The 26371-nt window shown below is 37.8% G+C and overlaps 1 protein-coding gene across 2 annotated transcripts in view; it reads left to right on the top strand.

Moving 5' to 3' along the window:
- The window catches only part of LOC311286088 (uncharacterized protein), a 38109-nt gene that overhangs the window by 4335 nt on the left and 7403 nt on the right, over positions 1 to 26371 (top strand). For both annotated transcript variants that reach the window (XM_084402132.1, XM_084402131.1), the window contains exon 2: positions 23338 to 24580. In XM_084402132.1, the coding sequence (XP_084258258.1) occupies positions 23338 to 24580 (1243 nt within the window). The remainder of the gene's footprint in view (positions 1 to 23337; positions 24581 to 26371) is intronic.

The following is a 26371-nucleotide window of genomic DNA, read 5'->3' as shown; positions in this document are numbered from 1 at the left end:
GATCTTTTATCAACTCTTTATGGAAAGTTATCCTTCTTATAGACTCTAGGAAAGCTATTTCTCTGGCCATGAAAAACAACTTCCTTCTTCTATAAAAATACTATTTAAAGTATCAACAATTTTAAAGCTTGTAGCTTTGATCGAACATTTAAGGGACTTCGCAATATGAGCAATAGACAGAGTCAATAAATGAATATATGGGTTTAATAAAGGAAACTACGATACATGTGGCTACAGTTAACAGAATAAATGTATAGGAAATAACGCAACAAATCATGAAAAAAATTGAGAATAAGAGAGTGATAGAAAGAGGAAGAATTAGAGAATGATCACAGAGTGGCAAATTACAGACAGTCAACCCTCGAGAGACAACGAGGAGAAAAGCATTCAAATTTCGATGGAAATAAGATACTTGCACAGGAATCTTTGTGTGGCTGAATGAGGCTGCTCGTGCTTGAGGGTCCTCGTGGCTCTGTTTATGTTGAAGCGTCCCGTTGGTCCTTGGGCTCGTGTTGCTCGCGGGAGGTTTAAACGTACGTAAAATTGCCGGATAATTCAGGCTAAGTTCATTTCACTCGCAGGCCGAAATGAACAAAGGAGAATACAAAACGAAAACAAAGCTAACTAAAACTAAAAACAAACAAAAGAAGAGAAGACAGACGAAATCTAAAGAACGCTGAGCACAGATAAACTGGAGTTCCATTCTCTTAAAGGACATGAGGTTCCCACCTCCTTTAAGGTACACGGCCAATCACCTTGGAGATCTGTGAGCGGGATGTTTTATGAGGGTGTTAAAATTTCCCACTCCACCTCCAGAAAAGTGTTATGAATATAATTATACATTTTACTGTATGCTCATATACAAGTTCAACTCGGTTAGACAGAGAGTGTTAAAATGGTACCAAGAAAGATATGTAACGGACATAGTAATACCGAGATACATCTTAATGCATAATTACAAGCACTTATAGTTCATTTAATATTACGATAACATCACAGATACTCCAATATGACATGGGCAAGCATTCAAACATACCAACATATCAAATATATCTTACAGATGGTACGCAACCAGAATGCCTATTACCGCAGCGCCAGCCACCGCGGCGAAATTACCGCGGCAGAAATAAACCAGCCGCATTTCAAAGTCGTTCGCGAAATGACCGCCAGGTGGCGCAAAGGGACATTGTGCAAAACAGCAGCGTAAGTGGGTTAAATATAAAACCCTAAGCCTAATAGGCATTTATAAATATATATATATATATATATATATATATATATATATATAGGCCTATTAGGCTACAACAGAATAGAACCAAAGATATAATCAATTTTAGAACTGAAAAAATAGAATCAAAAGTTAAAAATAGAGACGATATTAGGAGCAATGACGCTGAATATTTTTACTATTGAGGAATTAGATGAATGAAGAGAGCTTCCTTCTCGTGAGCGATATAATTGCATAGTAATTTATAGCGATTTCAAAAGCATTCCTGTAAAAAAATAAATAAATAAAAAACCATGGGTAGCCCTACCATATAGTCTACAGAAATAATTTTTGAGAGATTACGCGGAGTGCGTTTTAGTTAAGATCCTGGTTTCAATGCTCTAATGTATATAGGCTACTGCTTTAAAAAAAATGTAAAAAAAAATTAAATGTCACAACGCGTTTTGAGATTGTTAATTAAATATTGATGTTTAAAATGTAGTGTTTTGGCACACCAGGCCGAGTGGCGTTACGCATTGTTCAAAAATCAGGTTTTATTCTGGCATGTTGAATTGGCGTTAGAAATTTTTTAGATTATTAGATTTAGATTTTAGATTTCATTAGATTTATTTTTCTCATAACAGCTAAAATAGATTAATATAGGCCTTGTCTTAATATGACCTACTTAGGCATATAATAGGCTATAGGCTAATAAATGAGCAAAACTTGGCCACTAAATATTCAATTATTTTAATTATCACAATTAAAGTTTAAATTTTATTAAATTGAACAAGCGCAACATTCAGCATTCAATCAAATATTCTAAAAGATGTATTATTAATAATGTTTTTCAACACAATATCTCGTTATTTCGACATAATATGTGTGCGTGCAACAAGCAAGATGTGTATTTGTAAATCCGGTGATGCGTGCATTGATTTTTTTCAATAAACCAGTGTTTTCTGACAGTGTCGACTGCAAAGATGAAGTTGACGATCACCATATACGTAGTGAACGCACCTAGAGAGAAATGCACATAAAGACATAATCATCGAGTAGCCTTTTTCTTTTTTAATTATTTCGTTTGAAGACATTTCAAGCTGTGTGTATTTGATGTATTTCTCATGTCTGTGTGAGGCATACACTGAGTTTCGTTAAGTTAGGATGAGATGCGCTCCAGTTAACGTGCAATGCAAGTGACCGTGTGGGCGCCTCCATGATTATATATTGTCTGTTATATTTGCTTCTTATTTATTAAATCCAGGCAATTGGTTGATGAAAAAGTATTAAAATTAAGATACAATTTTTAGAAAATGAAATTCACTTTAAAGAAAGGCTTTCTACAAAACAAAACTTAATGAAGTGGTCAAAATCATGTCTGACCCGCTCCATGTCTATCGATATATTGCGCATCCTATCTTACTCGTGCTGTTCACTTTTCATATTCAACATAGATGGAAAAAATAACATTATAATATTTTAACAAATGTGAAATGAGCTTATTTAATGGCTACAACAGTAGGCCTCTTATACAAATTGCTGCACATTAAATGAATGAAGAGCGCTTCTCGCTCGTGTGGGCGAATACACATTGAAACGTTTCGGAATTTCGCAACGAGTAAATATATATATATATATATATATATATATATATATAAAATATATATCAATGCTAATTCAATAGATCATATACAATATATAAAATAAAGATATGCAAAAGGTACGTTTAAAGGACAAACAATAAAATCAGAACCAGTATTCTGTTGCGTTCATGGTTCCAGTGGCAGTAATGCATCCACGGCTTTTCAAAATGTCACAAAGTTTTGAGATTGATTTGAATGAAATATTGAATTTTAGAATTAAGATTTTTGGCACACCATGACGAGTGGCAAACTCTTTGTTTTGTTTTGCAAACTCAGCTAGCCTGTGGGGGGTTTGGAGAAGGCAATAGTTGCTTAATCGTGGGGGTGCAGGACAAGAGGTGTTAATGTTCCGTCTTTCATATGGAGAGTGTCGGAGCCAGCCTGATGAGCAGGCAAAGGCTAAATTATTTTAAGGATTAATCTCAAAATCTCCAAAAGTCCATATGTAGGCCCTATATCTTATTCAATTATAAATATTGTAGTTTTATTGATTGTATTTAAAGGTTTTCCACACACAATTTCAATTTAGCAGATACAGAGCTCTTTAATTCGCGACCCACCTCGTTTTATTGTAAGGTGAATTCAGCAAGGCATGTTGTATCTTTGAAGGAACAAAAGCTATTTGTTACAGTTTTTTCTTTCGTGATTTGTGTGGATGGCACACAGCGACATATACAGTATTATCAGCTGTATTATTCATGCTTAATTTCGAGAAAGACCCGCCGCGCGCAGTGAGGGAGACCAAACTTAGTAAAAAAATATCCAGCGCGAGAGAGGCAAAGAAAAACGCCTGTTCTTAATTTATGTTGCTTTGCACTTTTTTCGTTTTGTACCGTTTTAATTTTTTAATTTAGCTGCAATTTCTTTGACAATAGAAATTTAAAATGTTGCAAGAATAAGATTCTGTGTTTCTTATTTTTTGCATCACAAAGGGAATAAACTCTATCGATGCAACCCTGTTTAAATAAATAAACTGTCCTGACACTTTATTCATATCTTGAAATGTGCGATGGGTTTTCAAACTTAAATTTTCTTTTTGTTTTACATTTTCATTGTTTATTTTTTTTTAATTGAAAGCAATACTGTACTGAAAGTATTTTTCTGATTTGTTCGATCTGTTTTGAAAAATGTCTTCCGTTGCTATGGCCGGGTATCACTGTCAGTCATCTCAATCTCGTGAATGATTCACACACACAAAAAATAATAAATTAGCAGATTAAAGACGAGCTTCATCATCTTCATTTTCTGGTGCGATCGGCTGACAGTCTTCCTACATCCGATGTAACGTCTTTGCAGCGGCTCAACTGGAATGTAGCAAATTTATGTTGTAATGTACAATTGCTAATTAAACAAGATGCTTGACTTAAAAGATAATAAACAGATGCATATTTAAGCATCAAGAACGGAAAAACATAAACACTGTCGGCTACACTGAGATTCAATCTTATATCGCATGAAGCTCTGAGAGGCTCATGTTGTTGCGTTGACCACAGAGCTATCGTCTGAACACTGTTAGAATTGATGTCTTATGCTCTTACAAAGCCTCATTGATGTGGCCTAATATTTTTCTACTGCAATGATTTATGAAGATTTTTTTTCATGATTCAATTTAAAGGGATAGTTCACCCAAAAATGAAAATTCTATCATTGTTTACTCACCCTATAAATATTTATAAATATTTATACTATAAATATTTATACCCTTTATACTATAAATGTACATCAATTTATAGTATAAAGATTCATGGTATAGTAAGCAAACTTGTTAAATTTGCAGATGACACAAAAATAGGAGGCGTGGCAAATAAGAGTTTATGTTGACTCAGAAATGTCTTCTTCTAGACAATGTGGGGAAGCTATAAAAAAGGCCAACAGAATGCTCGGATATATAGTGAAAAGGGTTGAATTTAAATCAAGGGAAGTATGTTAAAACATTAAAATGCATTGGTAAGACCTCATCTAGAATATTGTGTTCAGTTCTGGTCACCACGCTACAGAAAGGATATTGCTGCTCTAGAAAGAGTGCAAAGAAGAGTGACCAGAATTATTCCTGGTTTAAAAGGCATGTCGTATGCAGACAGGCTGCAAGAACTGAATCTATTCAGCAGACATGGGGACTTGTGACTTGGTGACTGGTCGCTATTTTTATGACTTGTGACTTCACTTGACAAAAACTAAAATACTTGAGACTTGACTCGGACTTGGAAGTTAAAGACTCGGGACTTGACTTGACTTGAGACACGATGACTTGAAAGACTTGAGTGTTAATCACATCATGTTTTCAGTTTGAATATAAAATATATAAATTATTTTTAAAAATAAAGTTGATTACCCAGCTGGAGCTCAGGCTGAGAATAGCGTTGTCATGACTGGATCATGACACTATTATCATACCCTCTCGTACCCTTACGCACACCACGCCCACTTAGATCTCATCGCTTTTGGCTTCAAGAATTATTCACAAGATGGCAAAAGACGGACAGTTCAGAGCTGCCAACTCTCACGCATTGACCGTGAGACTCACGCGGTTGAAACTTTTCACACGCTCTCACGCCACACATCCATTTTCTCACGCACAGAAAAATCGCGACGCAAAGAGGACATGGAGACCGACAAACTAGACAGAGCAGGTTAGTTATGATATGAAAAAATCTCAGCTCTCAGTTTCTGTCACTTTTACAAAAATACAAAAATACCGTTTTGGCGCTTGTAAATGTGACGTGACAGATCCCTAGCGGCACGTGAACGACCATTTCTACTAGCTAACAGTAAATAAACATGAATAAACACTGTTGAAATATACAGTACAATTTACTGAAATGTATATTCCTCATACATAATATCGACCAATCAATCAAACAAAGGGGTCAATAAAACAGCTGGAGAACAATTCACATAACATTTACCTCAGGAAAGCCATTTGATGACCATAATAGGCTATAGCACGTTAGTTGGCTAGAAAAAAAGAGCTATATATAAATTAGCTATATATAATTTGACTATTGGTTCGATTTTTTTTTAACCGTTTTCAGTGGTTATGAGGAGCAATATGAGAGAGAAATTTGGTAATCATTGTTTAGGCTACATTAAACCACGTCATGTCATATTGTCAACATGGTACTTATGAAGCAGAATAGTGGGTCACATGTCTAATGCTTTTTGAAAACTTAAGGCTTTCTTCTTGTCTTGTCTTTTCACTTTATTAAGATCAGATTCTGCAGGTAAAATTACAATAATAAGGTGACTTGACTTGGACTTGACTTGACCTACTACAGGACTTGACTTGACTTGACTTGCCCAAGAAAAAAATACTTGGGACTTACTTGAGACTTGAAGGTTAAGACTTGAGACTTACTTGAGACTTGCACATGTGTGACTTGGTCCCATCTCTGCTATTCAGTCTTCAACAAAGAAGACTACGCGGCAATCTGATTCAAGCATTCAAAATTCTGTAAGGTATTGACAGAGAATTGTGGGAATCTGGAACCAACTCCCCAGTAACGTTGTTGAAGCTGACACCCTGGGATCAATAAGCTACTAACCACCAAACGATGGCAAACTATTTAGACACATTCCGGACAGGTTACAACACACAGGACACAAGTCTCAAAAAAAAAACAAAAAAAAAAACGCATGGAGGAGACACATTACACTTTTGAATTTTGTCCCTACTATAATAAATTCTGGTCATTAATTTATACTGAATCAATCTAAGATTTTCGTTAGTTGTGGCTTTATATGTTAGATTTAAGCACTCCTTCCATTTTGTTTTGGCATTAAAGTCTTTTATATCTCTGTCCCAGCCTTCATATATTTTACTTAGCAGATTACAATTGATTACGACATTATTGATTTAATTATACATAACACTTATACAATTTTTTTTTTCCTTACTTTGTTCCAAAAGGGTCTTTATTTTTTCCGGAGCATCATTCACTATATCACAGTTCTCACTGACCCAATTTTTTAACTGCATATATTAAGTCTTTTAATTTAAATGTATTTTTCAATGTATCAAATGAGGATATATTATTTGAACTAATCATTTCTGATAATGTTTCAATACCTCCATTCATCCAAGTTTTAAATTTAGTACCTTGAATTTTAACAGACGGATTGTTCTAAATCTTAATGTGTTGGGGTACCAATTCTTGGGGTTTTTCCAGCCCAAATGAAAGATGTAATTGTGGAATTTATTTCCTTGAAAAAGGATTTTGGTTGTGTCAGCAGGATACACTGAAACAAATAAATAAACTTAGGGAGCCACATCATCTTTACCTGATTTATTCTACCAATCAGATTCAACTTGAGATCACTGTAGTTATTGAGATTATGTTTTAGATTATTTTTCAGTGTTAAAAAATTACTCTTATACAATTGTTTTTTGTTTGCACTGATATAGCATCCTAAATATTTAATTTTACAGCTTTGTACTTTAAATTGTTTAAATACTTCTGGGTTTATTTGTTTTTGGCCAAAAGTCAAATTTCAGTTTTGCCACTGTTAATTTTATAAACTGAAATTTTTGAGAATTGACTCATTATATTGATTACACTCGGGATTGAAATGTCCACATCACTTAGATACAACAACAAATCGTCAGCAAATAAACTTAATTTATATTCGTTTTTGCTGATAGTGATACCAGTTATGTTATCTGTCTGTCTTATTTTCTCAGCCAAGGGTTCAATAGCCATCGCGAACAGCGCTGGAGATAATGGACAGCCTTGAGCAGTACCACGGCTTAATGAAAATGCCTCAGATAGAACGACATTGGTGTAGACTTGTGCTTTAGGGGCTCTATACACAGTTTCTACCATATTAATAAATTCTACTGGGAATTCAAATGTTTCAAGCACTTTATACAAATATGACCATTCAAGGCAGTCAAATGCTTTTTCGGCATCGACCGCCGTCAAAGTCAAATCTATATTATGTTTTTTTTGCATATTGTGTTAAGGACATACATGTTCTAACATTAGTTCTAAGATCCCTATTAGGAATAAACCCAGCTTGGTTATGATGGATAATACTAGGTAGGATTAATGGCAATCTATTATTCATTACTTTTGTTATGATTTTCTTGTCACAGTTGATTAAGCTGATTAAGCTAAGGAAGGCCGTCTATTCCTGGGGCCTTTTTTTCAGGAAATGCCTTAATTGCAGCTTCAATCTCAGAGTTTGTAAAGACTTTCCGTATATCCTCCTTTTGATGATCTGATTTAAGAAAGGAATCTGGGTCATCATCTTTAACCTCTGATGTATACAAGTGTTCATAAAATTGCTTAAATCTTTTATTAATAATATCATTGTTTGTAATAACATCATCTGATTCTTCCTCTTTTAAAGATATAGACTGAGTCTTTGTAACCCTTTTAACCAATGATGCCAGGTGTTTACCCGATTTATTAGCTGAAATATAATTAAGCTTATTCGAATTTTGTCTAAAGTCTTTAACTTTATCCATCAGCATAGTGTCCATTTCTATTTTCTTTTCTTGCAGTTTACATTTTATTGTTTGGTCTCCATTTTTAAGTTGTATTTCCATTAAATTAATGTCCTGTCTTATTTTAGCCATATTCTGCTCAAAACTAGCTTTCCTTTTTCCTGCAAAGGCTATCATTACTCCCCTTATATATGCTTTAAAGGAGTCCCATATAATACAGATATTTGGCTTATCTTGAGGATGAGGTTGCTGCACATTAGTTAAAATAAAAATATTAATTTGTTCTTTTACAGAAGCAACAAATTCCATATCCATTAAATATTTCCTATTCATTCTCCAAATTCTATGCCGTAGGGTATTTTCCTTCGGAGTCATGGTGCAGACAACTGAAGCATGAACAGTTATCACAATATTATCAATTTCACATGATATACAATTATTAATTCCCCCTTGAGACACAAAAAGATAATCCAATCTACTAGAGATGCACCGATTACAATTTTCTAGGCCGATTCCGATTTCCGATTTTTCATTGAGTTTGACCTGCCGATACCGATTTTAGCCGATTCCGATTTAATTTTTTTCTAACCACTTTACAGCACACACAAATATTTATTTTCGATCTTTTCTTTAACCCTTTCACACATAAGTTTAAAATATTCTAACTGACACCCCCACCCCCCCACCCCCAGAGTGAGTTTTTTCAAGGCGAACGTTCCCTTTAATGTTTCCATGGCGACGTGTTATGCGATACACCGCAGCCACAATAATACTGTATGACAGATGTGTCGCTTTTATTTCGCTTTTCCTTTTTTATTCAAAATATTCACAAACTTGCTTACCATGTCATCAACTAGCCTATCTGATATTCCGATTCTCAAATACGTGTAAGTGAGTGTGTTTGGTCGTTTAAAAACCTTAAATAATCTATACTATACTATAAATAATCTTGATCTATAATAACATGAGATGGGCGCCGCAATGTTGTCCTGTCAGTCGGATTTACAGCACGTGAATTCATCAGTTTCTCCCGAAATAAATGTAAGAAAGTGGCCGGTGAACTGAGAAGAATAGAGTAAACTTTATAGTTACTTCCACTATGTTTGTCTGATATGATATGAATAAAACATGTCGGCAAATTATATTTGAATAGATTGCTATTGCTGCTTCCACAGACATCAGTGTGTATTTTACAAACTCCAAATGTATTGTTTTACTCGTGCTTATGTGTATTTAAATATATGAAGCCTAAAATAAACATTATGAGGTTGAAAACACTGCTTAGTTGTGATATATGACAGCGCTGAACGCGTCCGACTCTGGCTCAGCGCCAGTCAACGCGCGAAAGCACAGTTTGAGTCTGGCAGTGATGCGACGTCACTGAACATTATAAATGTGGCACCGTACACTCATGGGCACAGACATAAAAATCCCATATATGAGACCGTACCGCTCAAAAGGTTAATCATGCGGCGCCCGAGTGCATTTGACCGGCATAAAATCGGCATATGTCAGACTGACCGGCCGGTCGTCGGTCATGGCCGATCACGTGAAAATCGGCCAATTCCGGTCACCAGCCGATCAATCGGTGCATCTCTACAATCTACTATAACTATTCTGAGGACTTGAATAATAAGTGTAATCTTTTGAGTTTGGATGTAAGGTCCTCCATATATCTTGAAGAGCATTGACAGAAATAAATTTCTGTAAATGTTTTGGAACATTGACCTTCCTAGTTTTTGTTGTGCTGTCACAAACATTAAATATACTATTTAGGTCTCCTCCCATAATTATCAGACCTGGTTAGGGTTAGGTATTATTGATAGGATAGCATCTTGCAGTTGATGGAGATTTGTGGGATGCACATCCAGGGCACAAAGCTCCCGTTCCACCACATCCCAAAGATGCTCTATACGCTGATTTCACACAGCCGTTATTTTGAAATCGAAAGCGAGGCTCCGGTGGGAAGAAAACCGGAAGTGTCGCCTTTAATCATAGGAGAGTCGTGAATGCGATGGCGTATTGTTGTGTTTAATGATGTTGTGTCAATTCTAAAACTTTACATACATGTCTTTCATACTTTAGACTATATACAGTGAAATTCATTTATAAATAAAATATTTTTTAATATATAATTCAGAAAGTAAAAAAAGAAGCAGGAATGAACTATATACATATCCTATATTGTATATTTACTTCCAATAGTGTAAATCGCGGCAGCAGCTTCAGGTTGGTAGTCCAAGGCATTGTTGTTTATCTTTACTTTCGGGGTTCTTCCCACCGGAGCCTCACTTTCGATTTCAAAATGGCGGCTGTGTGAAATCAGCGTATTGGGTTGAGATCTGGTGACTGTGGGGGCCATTTTAGTACAGTGAACTCATTGTCATGTTCAAGAAACCAATTTGAAATGATTCGAGCTTTGTGACATGGTGCATTATCCTGCTGGAAGTAGCCATCAGAGGATGGGTACATGGTGGTCATAAAGGGATGGACATGGTCAGAAACAATGCTCAGGTAGGCCGTGGCATTTAAACGATGCCCAATTGACACTAAGGGGCCTAAAGTGTGCCAAGAAAACATCCCCCACACCACCACCACCAGCCTGCACAGTGGTAACAAGGCATGATGGATCCATGTTCTCATTCTGTTTATGCCAAATTCTGACTCTACCATCTGAATGTCTCAACAGAAATCGAGACTCATCAGACCAGGCAACATTTTTCCAGTCTTCAACTGTCCAATTTTGGTGAGCTCGTGCAAATTGTAGCCTCTTTTTCCTATTTGTAGTGGAGATGAGTGGTACCCGGTGGGGTCTTCTGCTGTTGTAGCCCATCCGCCTCAAGGTTGTGCGTGTTGTGGCTTCACAAATGCTTTGCTGCATACCTCGGTTGTAACGAGTGGTTATTTCAGTCAAAGTTGCTCTTCTATCAGCTTGAATCAGTCGGCCCATTCTCCTCTGACCTCTAGCATCAACAAGGCATTTTCGCCCACAGGACTGCCGCATACTGGATGTTTTTCCCTTTTCACACCATTCTTTGTAAACCCTAGAAATGGTTGTGCGTGAAAATCCCAGTAACTGAGCAGATTGTGAAATACTCAGACCGGCCCGTCTGGCACCAACAACCATGCCACGCTCAAAATTGCTTAAATCACCTTTCTTTCCCATTCTGACATTCAGTTTGGAGTTCAGGAGATTGTCTTGACCAGGACCACACCCCTAAATGCATTGAAGCAACTGCCATGTGATTGGTTGATTAGATAATTGCATTAATGAGAAATTGAACAGGTGTTCCTAATAATCCTTTAGGTGAGTGTATATATAGCCTCAAAGGCCTCCCCCACCCATCTTCTTTTCAAATACTCTATTTGACCAGCTTTAAAATGGAGTTCTTGGAGAAAAACTATGCAGGATTGTCGTTTGTAACCCTTTCTTATGTTCTTATTTATTCCACATACTTTGAATGTAGCTCACGGTGATCTCGTTTTTTACAGTTTTGACACCTGATAGGCTGAGCTATCGAAGGATAGATATTGGAAACTGCTTGCCAGAATTGTATTATATATATATATATATATATATATATATATATATATATATATATATATATATATATATATATATATATATCTTTATTTCAGACCCATGGGCCCATATCAAAAAAAAAAAAAGGACAAGGAAAGAAAAAGAAAAAGAAATGTTTGACAGTCATTTTAACAGTCATCATAGAAAAATTTAAAAGACATACAAGCTTTCATTCCAATGCCTCCAGAAACAGGAAAAATACCTCGTATCACTTAACATAATATTATTTAAGACCATTAGGATACAATTTTTTTAATCACTCAACCGACATATGAAATTATACATATACTTCCTTAAAACAGCATGCAAAGTGGATACATTATTAGATACAAACATTTGGCTTGCACTTGTCCACCCTGGGAGCTTAAAGTGTAAATTGCAGGTTAAATTTTTCACGAAGATAATGCAATGTGTTTATTAAACATAAACATAAGAACCGCCCACCATTGTTTTTATACCAAAATTCTGAATATAATATGTGATACAATAATATACAATAATATATAATACAGTGGTTTTAACCGTTCCCGCTCCCTTCCACTAGATGGGGCGTGATGTCATAAGAGGAACTCACTAGTAGAGTTACCGGCATAGTCAATAGTACACTAGCAGCTATAGATGCCTTACGTAACTACAGAAAAGTTGGTTGTATGTTTTATTTGATAAAAAAAATTATGGATAAAATAACTCAACTGTAAACATACATAAACTCCAAAACGCGTTCACCTCACAGCAGCACATACTCTCCACTGCTGATTCAACTGGGTGGCATAGCCCACACAAACACAGTGATGGGGACATCGATCTCGCTTTTTCTTTTCTGACTATAAACATCGCTAATTAAATCGTGAGAAATAGCGTGGATTGAGGAAGGGTATTACATGACGTTTGAGGCGATGAGACTAGCGATTGGTGCCTGTGCAGTGTGTGCATCTCTTCAGCTCTGATTTGGACTGACACCATGTAAGTAAATAACGTCTTCAGTCGTTGTCCCTCCTTGCTATTCTACATGACGGCAAGATTTTGAAAATACTGGCTTGTTCCCTTATATTATCCGGGTTAAGTTTGCACCAGGCTAGCCTAGCCTAGCTACTCACCAGGACACCTGGCCAACCCTCCACTCATTCTCCTCACACCAAGCATTAATAACTCTTTGAGTGCCATGGCTCCCCTCTCTCACGCCTGACCGGTTAAAAATTGTATGGCTGTGGTCCATAAAGAATTTGATGGTTTCCCACATCCTCAGTCGTTCTCCAAATAGCCATAATACAGTAGGAATCTAGCAGAGTATGGGTTGCGAGTTCCTCTTATGACGTCATCACCCAGTAACTGAAAAAACACGCTACCTTTGAAGAAACCCCAATAAATGTTATTTTAACGCATTTTAAGACAGAAATAATTAAATATATACATATAGAGCACTTTCATTTACACATTAATTGGCTGTGGTGGTTAACCTGCAACTTACACTTTAAGCACAATTCTTAGCGCATCATTAAATGCCACCTGGAGCTTTTTCATTTTAGCTTTAGTATATTTGCACCACAAGTGGGCTGTATAAAGAGGAGTACAGTATGCCCTAAATAGAGCTATTTTAACATCATCTGTACACATATAAAATTTACGAGCAAGGATATTAGCTTGCCCATACAACTTACAGCACTGACGCTGCACATCATCGTCATCATTTAAATCATCTCTAATGATGTGACCCAAGTATTTTACTTTATTTACCACAGTTAAGACTTGGTCATCTATATAAAAAGAAGGAAAATTTAGCTTAAGGTCTAAATTAGCTTTGGTTTCAACAATCATGACCACACTCTTTTTAATATCTAATAATATTAATAATATATAATATTTAATATGTTGGGGTGGTGTGGCGCAATGGATAAGACACATGCCTTTGGTGTGAGAGACCCGGGTTCGAATCCACTGTGAGACACCAATGTGTCCCTGAGCAAGACACTTAACCCCTAGTTGCTCCAGAGGCATGCGACCTCTGACATATATAGCAATTGTAAGTCGCTTTGGATAAAAGCGTCAGCTAAATGAATAAATGTAAATGTAAATATCATGCTGCACACCATAACTTGAACATACTCGAAGCAGCTGCTGCAATCCTGCACTATAGGGAGACATAATAACTAAATCATCAGCATACATCAAATGGTTAATGAGACTATCACCTATTACAAATCCAGTCTTACAATTATTTAACTCTATAGAAAGGCCATCCATGTACAGGTTAAAAAGAAGAGGTGACAATATCCCCCCTTGCCGAACCCCATTCGTCATATAAAACGGTTCAGATACGTTCTTGCCCCATTGTACTTTTAAGGTTTGATGTATATACCAAAAATGTAGGATTCTTATCAGATACGGGGGAACCCCTCTTTCTTGCAATTTTATAAATAACTTAGTATGATTAATTCGATCAAACGCCTTAGATGCATCTAAAAACACACACGAAAACTGTGGAATTATGTCCATTATACTTACTAACCACTTATTTTGCATATGATATATGCATAGATCATTGCCATGCCTTCTTTTGAAGCCAAATTGATTATCCATTGTTATTAAGTATTCTTTCAGCCTATCCATGAGGATTCGCTCAAACACTTTTGAGATCACACTTGCCAAAGCAATTGGCCTATAAGTTTTCCGTCCCAGTTATTTTACCCATTTTATCTTTAATTACTGGCACTAGTGACACTGTTATCATAGAATCAGGTAACACCCCATGGAATAAAAATCCTGAAAAACACAGAACAAGTAACACTGTGATCCTTGGACTAGCGTGCTTCAAATATACAGCTGTTATTCGATCTGGACCACATGCTTTATTCTCAACCAGTTTCTCAATTGCGTACTTGACCTCATCAGGTGTAATAATCATACCTTCATCGTTTCGACACATGACCAACTCTAAATTCCTTCCTCTCAACACAATTAAAAATATCTCCATAATATTTTCTCCACAAGTTAACAATATTCTCAGCCCCAACAACCCCATCAATACTAGTTGGCAGTGGTATTTTACTATTATTATTTAACTTCTTTCCAAAATTCATAGACATTATTTTGTTGAAAGTTCTTTGCCATTGAGTTTGCTCTCACGGACAGCTAATTTCTCTTTATAAAACGTACAGCGTATTTAAATTTAGCATTTGCCAGTTTCTTTTCCTCAAATTCTGGGCCATACCTAGCTTTACCCGTTGAAACCCAGTTTTTAAATGCTTCTCTGGCCTGCAGTTGCAGTTCAGAGACGTATTCATTCCATCCAACCCTAAGATGACAAAGTTTAACCCTTTTTTGACAGAAAGGTCTACTGGCATTATCTAAACAATCGACAATTTCATCATGCATCACACATAAATCATGCTTATGCTTAGGATTCTTACAATCGACATTATCACACACAATTGTCTCAGTTGGCACTTCTATATAGCTAAACCTTTTCTCTATCCCCAAATGTCATCTAATTTTCCACTATGTTCAACATTTTCACAATTAGACATCTCAGGTAAACTTTCAACCTTCAATAACATTGAAATTGGTATATGGTCTGTTGTAGCCGGATTATACAATATCTCAAGTTTATCTAGGGAATCATGTGCATCTGCTGTACATATACAGTGATCCAGCAAGATGTTGTATTCCATGTCTCACTGATATATGTATAGCTGTCTGCTGGCAATAATATTTGGCCGGAAAAAGCCAACTTGCTATACTGACAAAATCTGATTAGCTGTTGGCCAAACAAAGAATTATTATCAGATATATCAGCATTCATATCCCCTAATATAAATATACTTGTATATACACTTTCCTTTATAAAAGCACTTATAAAAGCAAGCCTATTCATATATTCATCTTCATTTTGACTACATTCATATGGAGAATACACGTTCAAAATTACAAATACCTTCTTATTATGCTCCACTTTGATTGCTATACACCAAGTCTACCTCTAATCTAATCACACTGATCAGTGGATCGTACTTCTTATGCCAGAATATGGCCACTCCCCCAGGTATTCTGCCACGCACTATTCTCATACTCAAATCAGTTGTGGATTCTCCCACTCCATGGAAATCCTCATGAACAGAGTTTAGTTTATTGCTGCTCTTTGCATTAAACTTTGCATATGCATTTATTTAATTAATTTAATCATTAATAAAAATGATTTTATTAATAATAAATAATAAAATCATTTATTATTCTGATTTAATCAGAATGCTTCTTGATTGCCTTTTCATTATATTGCTGGAAATAAATTCATTCATTCATTCATTCAACAAATATGCGCTCGTCAAATCATGCATGATTTAACATGAAGCGTCCGTAACGGTCACGTCCGTAACGCATAATTAGGTTGTTTAGAGCAAATAAGTGAAATGAATTGTCAATCATAACGAGAATAGACATATTTTGGCTTTGTACATAAAGTTTCAAATTAATTGTAATAATAATTATTATACAATATAAACTTATTCTTTAAATCGTTACGGACGTGACACAGCACTGAAGCGTCGTGACTTCCTAAATATAGCCTTTATAAATTTAAAGGGCAATGCAGTTATAACAAAGTGGGTGTATTTATATCTCAGTAGGGTTGGGTATTGGTTGGGTTTTATCCGATACCAGTACCTACTCGGTATTTTTCAAACGGTTCCGGTGCTTAAACGGTTCTTGAAACGGTACTTAAGAAAACTAAACTGCACACGCTTTATCAAAAAAATAATACCTCTGTGTGTGTGTGTGTGTGTGTGTGTGTGTGTGTGTGTGTGTGTGTGTGTGTGTGTGTGTGTGTGTGTGTGTGTGTGTGATTTTCTGAAAAAGATTTTCTGATTAAATGAAAAATTGTGCCCTTTAAAAGGCTACTGATGTAGCACAAAACACTTAAGTTAAGATCAAAATTTTGTCTTCTCATATTATGACTTTTACAGAACAGAGAAATATCTGACAAATTTAACACACACAGTATAGCCTCATATAAATATACTTGATATTGATATACTTCATACTTGATATGCAAGATTTGCAGTTGGCATTAAAATACTAGACTTACCCGAAGAGGAACACTGGCAGCTGAACTTGAACTTTAGTCAAGCGTGTCAGAGGTTTTGGGTTCTAATCCGCATTTGTAGTTTTTTATTTTTTTTAAACCGATTATGCTCATCAGTGGTTGTATATCAAGCAGGGACACTTTGTGTCCATTATATTTTGAGATTTCACCAGAACGAATAGATATGAAGCGCCGTCTAGGGCTTAAATCATTCATTCACGCTGCACGCACATATGAAACCCTTGCATACACGTATACTACTAGGTAGTCACACATACGTATACTGCTGAATGCTCAAACTAATACATATGAAATGCACAACTTCTAAAGTCGCTCACGCACACACACGCAAACTCTAGACGCGCGGAACTCTCCGCGCACATACTCATCTGAGACGCGAGCACACACACACACACAAACTCTCCGCGCACATACTCATCTGAGACGCGAGCACACACACACACAAACTCTCCGCGCACATACTCATCTGAGACGCGAGCACACACACACACAAACTCTCCGCGCACATACTCATCTGAGACGCGAGCACACACACACACAAACTCTCCGCGCACATACTCATCTGAGACGCGAGCACACACACACACAAACTCTCCGCGCACATACTCATCTGAGACGCGAGCACACACACACACAAACTCTCCGCGCACATACTCATCTGAGACGCGAGCACACACACACACAAACTCTCCGCGCACATACTCATCTGAGACGCGAGCACACACACACACACAAACTCTCCGCGCACATAATCATATAGACGGCGCCTCATAAATAGATCGATCTCCGCAACGTATTGAAGCGCGCGTCCGAGTGAAGACCGGTGTGCGCGAGCCACGAGAAAACACTGTAGGCCTATCCGCGCCACTGATCGCAGCGGCAACGAGCACTTTGATCACTTGATTTAAAAAAACACATTTCAGTGATCGTCTCTTATTTAACAAACGAACTAAATGAATGCTCTGCTGGTTAACTGGAGATGTTTTATTATTGGATCATTCGTGCCGCGAGATGTTTTATAGGGGGCGGTAAAAAAACGTCAGGCATCGAAATCAGGCACCGAAAGTTTCGTTCTTATTCGGTCTGGTTACTACCGTTTACGTCGGAACCGGTTCCCTATTGGAACCGGGTTTCGGTACCCAACCCTATATCTCAGTCATGCTCCCATCTTTCTGCAAAATGCTTACTGTCAACATAAAGTATAAAAAAAAGGAGTCTTTGGTCCTTCTTTTTAAAGCATGAAATATGTTTGTTTGAAAAGCAATTAGTATCTGTGCACACACCTTATCTGAGGTGAATAAACACAGAAATTTCCTTACAATTTACATTACAGCACATCAATACAATAAAATACAGACCCAAATGGACAACTTAGAAAGGGTTTTAATATTTTGATAATAACTTTATTTTTTCATGGCAAGGTTGACATTTGCATGGAATCGCCCTTAGTTGTATTTAGGTGTTCAAGCACGAAGTGCTGAAAACCTATTGTAGTTGTAAGGATTTTTTGGGAAAAAAAAAATTCCCCTAAAACGCATTGTGCAGCCCAAACCGTAAGGCCTAGAGACTTGAAACTCGGCCAGATGGTAGGCCTCAATTTGGGGAGAACCTATCAGAGTAGGACCCCGATTGGCCCATAGGTGGCGCTACAGCTACCAAAAGTAGTAAATTGTGCATAACTCCTAGACCGTTTGACTTAGAATCAAGATCCTTGGCTCATGACGGACAAGATGTATATCAATGAACATCTTAAAAACATAATTAACTATAATACAATAAACTATTTACATAACATATTTATTTCTCCTACATACCTGGCAGCTTTCTAACCTGTACAGTCCACACACAATACATGCTTTTCCACTTTCCCTTCCACAACCACTTGCTGCAGTTTTCCCTGGTACATTCCTTGTAGAAAACATACGCATTAATGGCTGCCATCAACAGAGCCGTTCGCCACTGTTTTATCCATACAGCTGATGAACTTGCGATGCTGTGCACAGTCTTTCTAGCGCTCAAAGAATGTAGACAACTAGACTCCCCCTAATCATGGGACTGATTTTATTGAAAAGGGCAGGCAGGATCATAGGCAATATTTGATAAATAAATATGTATTGAAATAACCGGTTAAAATGGCCGGTTCCAGCGCTTCTAGGTAAGCACACTTGTAATTATCAGTTTCTTGCGAATCTGTGGCTCAAATGCTGTCAGTACATCTAATACATGTATTCAGGAAAAGTCACAAATGGGCAGCGCATTACATTCCAGAACGCAGTCATTTTAATTACAGTCATTACAGCACATTACAGTCTTGAATGCAGAGTAATTATTGTTTTAAAACCCAAACGGTCAAATTGACTGGCTTGGTGCTTCTAGTGTTAACATACATTTTCTTCTGCTCCTCTTTATCATTGAATGCTAGTCACACCTCAGTATCTCTGCTAAAAGCCTAACCTGGATTAAGCTGAGTTATGGGTGATGTGGCTTTTCTTGACCTTTGTGGCTCCAAGCAATTACCATTGAAGTTAATTTAATTGCCATGATTTGTAAGGAATTTCCGGACTCTTGTGGTATCAAGCTTGATAAATATTTTTAACAACGTTTTTTTTTAAATCAATAAGCCTTCTAGCACTGGATAACAATAAGAGTGCAAACTATCTTGATATTTTGCATCATTCATGGATCCTTGTTCAGCAAGATGGGCCGAATGGCCGCCTCTCGTTTGTAACCTTTCTTATGTTCTTATGTAACACAAAGGTCGCCAGTGCCTGAGGAAGAAAACCAAGCCCATGCTATCACACAACCCCACCATGTTTAACACTCTCTCTTCCTCCATCACACAACCCCACCATGTTTAACACTCTCTCTTCCTCCATCACACAACCCCACCATGTTTAACACTCTCTTCCTCCATCACACAACCCCACCATTTTATGCTAAAGCTCTGACTGCTAATTGTAAAACTGTGTGACGGGTGTTTGCCCATGTGATGAGTCAGTGTGCATATTTGAATGGCAGTGTGTTTCTTGTGAAAACAAGAGATTTTCTGCATGAAAATTGTGGCAAAAGCAGAGAAGTGTGTGTAGTGTTTTGAAAAAAGTGTGTTTTAGATCTGCAATTTGAGTGTAAAGCAGGAATTGTGCTTGTAGTTTAGCAGAATTGGTTCAGGGGGTTGGTGAATGAGTTACATGTTGTGGTCATTGTGTCTCAAGTACCAGTATTTGTGTGTAAACAATTGAGAAAAACTGTAACCGTTGCCAGTGCGCTGGCCACTGAAGCGCCCCCCCCCCCCCCCCCCCCCCCACCAGTTTAATGTTTATGAATGGTTTAACGTTAAAGAATATCATTAATATTGGCAAACTATATATAATTTTAAAGGTCTAAGCCTCAAGCATCGATGTTAGAGAACTGCTTTTCGATGAAAAGCTTAAAACGAATGTATTTCTTGCATTTACGCAGTACACATCCAAACACACGTAATCAAAAACGGAGTACTTACCAGTATTGTCGTAATAACGAGCCACACACGCATCCACTGCTAAAAGTTTCAGATTGAATGGAAAGCTGAGGGTCCACTGAATAACATCCCATGGAGCATTTTTAGTCCAAAGAAACAATAACGTTGTAATATTGATGGTTATTCCTTTGTTTACATCGCGTTTCTTCAGGGTGACGTATCATACTTGTCGTTTATGCAATAAAATAATGCATAAAAAACAGACTCCCGGTACCAAAAGGTTATATGGGTGTGTTGCTTAATTGTGTAATGAGTGTAATGAACAAATTTAGACCGCACACACGCACACACAAACAAAGATAGGCAATATATAGTTCAAAATATCCAAACACCGCAGTCAGTTTTTTGACGTCATGATATGCACATCCTATCATTTTGTCTTTACAACAAAAGCCAATGAAATCATCGAAATTATATGACTGATAGAAAACGTAGCCAATCAGTACACGAGTCCAACGATACCCGGGAAGTTTATATTCCTCACTCGAGCAAGATGTTTTTTTTTATTTGAATCCGGCGCTCTCCAATCAGAGCTAACCTGCGACGTAGGCTGTGACGACACACCTGTCATTTGACAGCTAACAAACTTGGAAAAAAGCTCACAGTATCCCCATGTTTCATTATATCTTCCTCAAATTTGAAATATAAACTGGTGAGACTTGTGGGTTTGAATCCTTGACCTACCTGGATTCCTCCAGGTCTATTTTTTTATATTTGTACATGAAATAATAAAACATTATTTGTAGTGCCCATTATTTTTGAGGCACTTCAACTTTTATAACTTTTTATCTGTTTGTGCATTATCAACTCTGATTGATTGTTAGTACAGTCCCAAGTGTCTTCTTTCCAAAGAGACCTAAATTGTGCCTGTGGTACACTGTTCTCAGGAGTATTTATTTTAATTTTAATTCAGGTAGGTCATTTTCAGCTGTGAGCCCCCTAGTGGGGGGTGAAGGTTAACAGGTTAACACTCTCTCTTTCCACCCCAAGTGGAAATTAGATAACAAGATAAATTGCTGCTCTAGAAAGTGTAAAGAAGAGCTAATTTATCTTGTTATCTAATCTCCACTTGTGACCCCTGGTCCTTGTTTCTTTCTTCAGGTTAAAAAAGTACCTGGGTCGACATTGTCAATATCTTTCATAATTTTGAATGCTTGAATCAGATCACTGCGTAGTCTTCTTATGTAGCAAGGTAACCAGAATGGAACACGATATTCTAAACGAGGTCATACTAATGCATTGTAAAGTTTTAACATTACTTCCCTTAACATAGCTACCCACAGGGTTTTCCTGTTTTATGTGGGGGAAGTTGAAATCCCCCATTAGTATGGCTTCTCCTTTGCTACATGCATTTCTAATGTCATTATCTGAATTTTTCAGTCTACAGCACGCCCCTATTATTATGCCCTTTAAGTGTTTGTCTATTAGTCTGACCCATATTGATTCTGCGTTGTTTTCTTCCAGATTTAACACCTGTGTTTCAAGACTATTTTTGATGTATAGCGCTACCCCCCCCCCCCCCCGCCCCCCCCCCCGCCTTTTCTGTCCTGCCTGTCTTTCCTATACAGCGTATACCCACTAATATTATATTTGTCTCTTTTAATTTCTTTCCTAGCTCTCTGAATTTGTTTTGCAGGGTTCTTGATCTGTCTCTTCCAATGTTGTTTTTGCCGACGTGGACGACTACTACCGGGTCATCTCCAGTTCTTTCTAGGAGCAACATGACATCATGACTTTGCGTAAACATACACGCCACTTTCAAGTCAAGTGGCGTGTTATCTATACGCATTTTGAGCTATCCGCGTGTATGTTCACGCTGTCATCTTCCGCGTGTATGTCTACGCCGTTAAATGTCTGAGTGATTCCGCGTGCATGTCTACGCCGTTAAATGTCTGAGTGATTCCGCGTGCATGTCTACGCCGTTAAATGTCTGAGTGATTCCGCGTGCATGTCTACGCCGTTAAATGTCCGAGCGAAACGAAGCAAAATGTATATCTACATCTGGGGAGTGATATTTTTTTACTAGGATGGTAGGGGAACACTCATAAATGGTATTAACCCCAGTGACGGGTAGGTTTAGGGACGGGGTTGGGGTAAGTCATATATATTTATATAGAGAGTAATGTAACGTTAAGTCAACGGCGTTGATAAACACGCTGAAAAGCGATTATGCGTGTTGATAGCACGCCAAAAATGGAAATACGAATTGGCGTGTCATACATACGCCATTTCATGAGATCAGTCTGCTAGGATGTGCTTGACAGAGGTTCCTGGAAGGCAGCACACTTGTGAGGGGGTCCCAGTTGCGCATTGAACTTGCTGTGTTTCTCAGTATGGAGTCCCTGATAGTCATGATCTCCCTTCTTTTTGCTGCCTGGCCAGCACTGTTGTGATCGATGGTTGGACCTGTATGGTGTTAATCAATTTAGATAATTGCAAGATTCAAGGGAATGTTGACTATGGCTTAACCTAACTGATGTCAGTGACAGTCTCTAGGAGTTATATAGAATTAAAATCTCCTAGATTTATCAAAGGAAACCTTTCACTGAAATTGGCAGTTTGTCTTAGATTGGTCGCCCACCCACCTCTGCTCTGGATTGCAAGGCTTAAAAGTTATTCTGGCTTCAGGTTTGTGAGATCGGAGGACGCTTACAATATACAATTTATATTGCCTTCAGAACGTGTGCTGGATGGGCACCTGCATAATTTTTTTTTAAAGGGCAGTTTATTTTTTTTATGGTATATACATCCTTTAAAATTGCATTACAACAGTTTACTGCTATTTTAAAATGTGGGAGTTGTTGTATAACATGTTTTTGACTAATGTATTTGTGTTTGTGTGTTAGCTTTCTGGCCATCAGCCTGTTAATATGGAGCTCCCTGGAAACAACAGAGATGTCTTTAAAAGTGAACAAGCAATTGATAATTTTTATAAAGACACAAATTACGACCGTGGTCATTTGAATCCAAATAACTACCAGTGCGACCGTGGAAGACTTGCAACCTTCACTCTCACGAATGCTGTGCCTATGGACGCGTGTTTCAACCGACTTCACTGGAAACAGTATGAGGACGAGATGAAAAGTATAGTGAGATCTCGTTATGGAGATGGACTACCTTACTTTGTGACTGGTGTTGTTCCTTCTAGTGAAAAGATACCTGTACCAATCTTAGACAGAGTTGAAGATGATAGAGATTTCAGCATGGTAACTGTTCCCAGTCATATATGGACTGCTCTCTGTTTTGACGCCAACGAGGAAGAGGAATCTTTTTCATTAGGTTACATAGGTGAAAATAAACCTGAAGCTTTAATTAACGTAGTGTCAATCCCTGAACTTGAGCAGCAGTTAATAGTGTTATATGGAAGCCCAAACTTCAGAATCTTTGACGATGACTGTGGTTCTTCAAATGAAAAATCGAAACAATATTTGAAACACCTTTTAAAAAAAATCTATATCCCTCAACATCGTAAAGCAGGAGCCTTAGATAATAATCTTAGTACAAAAGCAAGAAATAAATTAAACACTCTCATTTTGAACAAGAGAAGGAGATCCTCAAGCCAACAATCACTTGACAAGGTGGAAATATTGGACATCGTGGTGGAAATGGAATACAGTCAAATGTCTGAATGGTTTGAAAGTAACGAAAAATTCAAGTCCTCTACTAATACTGCCTGTGTATTTTCTTCTAAGACTCACTTGCCATCCCACCACCACATTGAAGTGCGTTCTGTCAAAAACATCAATGATCATACCTGCACGCTTGTCTCAGAGAAGTCTAGCCCGGAATCAGTTATTACTGCTGATGGTACACGATGCCTTGAGGGGGAAACATGTTCTGGTTCATGTAAAACTATGAAAGGATCAAAACTTTGCTGTACAACACCTTGCCTGTATAATCCTGACAGCAAGTCATACACATGTGCTTCAGGACACCAAAATATTGAATGCTCCCCCCAGTATTCAACTATAACAAAGTCAGGAAAATCTTGCAGAAAAGACCATGAGTGTGGTTTATACGGAGAAATGAATTACTGGTGTTATACCGAAGGCACGCTCAAGGATTCCTGCAATCCACCTTTTGGAACAGGTAACACATGTGCCTGTCACAAATGGAGATTAGTTAAAGGCGCATTCAGAACAAAAAATCGGAGGCACTTTTTTACACAGAGAATTGTGGGAATCTGGAACCAGCTCCCCAGTAACGTTGTTGAAGCTGACTCCCTGGGATCCTTCAAGAAGCTGCTTGATGAGATTCTGGGATCGATAAGCTACTTAACAACCAAACGAGTAAGATGGGCCGAATGGCCTCCTCTTGTTTGTAATCTTTCTTATGTTCTTATGTTCTTATATCTGATTTGACTGGTTCCAGGAGGCCATCGGATATGTAGAAATATCCTGTATCAAGGGAGTCCTTATACTATATTGTAGCTGTTTAATTAACATTAGGGCATTATACATTAATAATGTCAGGTACATAAGTGTTTCTAAAATGCCAAAATACGGTACTCACAAAGAAAACCAGTAACAATGATTGCAAAACAAAGTGTTGTAAAATAAGATTTGGCAATTTACAAACAGTTCTTACCTGACTTTTCCTTTTTCTTTTTCTTACTGCAATTTACAGCTTAAGCAGCACACTAAGTGAGCATGCATTATTCACACATTATGAAGAGCACAAGAACGTCTCGGTTACGTATGTAACCCTCGTTCCCTGAGTAGGGAACGGAGACGTTACGTCGGATGACGACGAATGGGGTTTCGCTTAGAAAGCCTATCATCTTCGAGTATATAAAACGAGCCAATGGCAAAGAAATGCCATGGGTCTGCGGAATTTGCATAGCGTAACTCCGCCCCACCCTGGTGGTATATCAGGAAGTGCGCTGGCAACATGCAGATATGTCATCGCTGAGGAGCCGAGACTGAACTCAGGCGTTCCAGCGGTACAGCGGAAGTGGCAGGGAGACGTAACGTCTCCGTTCCCTACTCAGGGAATGAGGGTTACATACGTAACCGAGACGTTCCCTTTCGTAGTCACTCCGAGTTACGTCGGATGACGATGAATGGGGTTCCCAGTGTAATCACGCCACCTCTCGACTGTCTTCCAGTGCCCTGCGTAAGTCTGAGCTCTGTTGTAAAGTTTTTCTTTCTTCAAAGCAGACCAGGAGACGTTGGGATCACGTTTAAACAGAAGAGTTTCTTTATTTGAGCGCGGCTGCGGTTTCGTCCAACATAATCTAAAGTATATAAATTTACATGGTGTCTTATAGGCATTTTAGGAGGAGGGACTTGTGAAGGTGGAGACAAATTCAAACAAAGCATGTAAATGAGTATACAGGTTAAGGTAACACCCTAGACTGTGAGGGTCTGGCCAATCCAAATTCAATCAGCATAAGGCTCCAAGAGCCATTTGGGTCCGAAAGCCATTTGCAGAACAAAAGGTGAGATTCTCAGTGAATCATTCGTGTGCTAATCCCATCAGTCTGAGTGAAACTGGGGCTTCAAGAGCCATTTACAGACAATAAGGAGAAAACAGGAAAGGCAACTTTGCTGAGCAGAATCATTATCTTACCCTTAAACACTAAATACAATATTCTTTACCGTGATGTTATGTAAGGAGGCATATTTGAAATAGATTCTTAAATTTGAATCCTTCAGCTCCCTGTCGTGAGACTAGCACGGACGAAGGAGTCCTACTTAACACAGGAATACCAAGGTACACTGGGAAGCATATCTCAGTGGAAATATGCAATTATGCCCAGCCTGAAGGGGGGGACTTGGAATACACATGACCCCGGGGGGCTGCATATGGAATATCACTGGGGTGTCCAGCCGCAGGTGGAATCTTTCAACCCCAGGGGTGGCAAGGTGGCTTGCCAAG

Source organism: Rutilus rutilus (assembly GCF_951802725.1).
Source record: "Rutilus rutilus genome assembly, chromosome: 1".
In the NCBI taxonomy this organism is placed as follows: Eukaryota; Metazoa; Chordata; class Actinopteri; order Cypriniformes; family Leuciscidae; genus Rutilus; species Rutilus rutilus.
The sequence above is the reverse complement of the archived record's forward strand: the minus strand, read 5'-3'. Positions and strand labels throughout refer to the sequence as shown.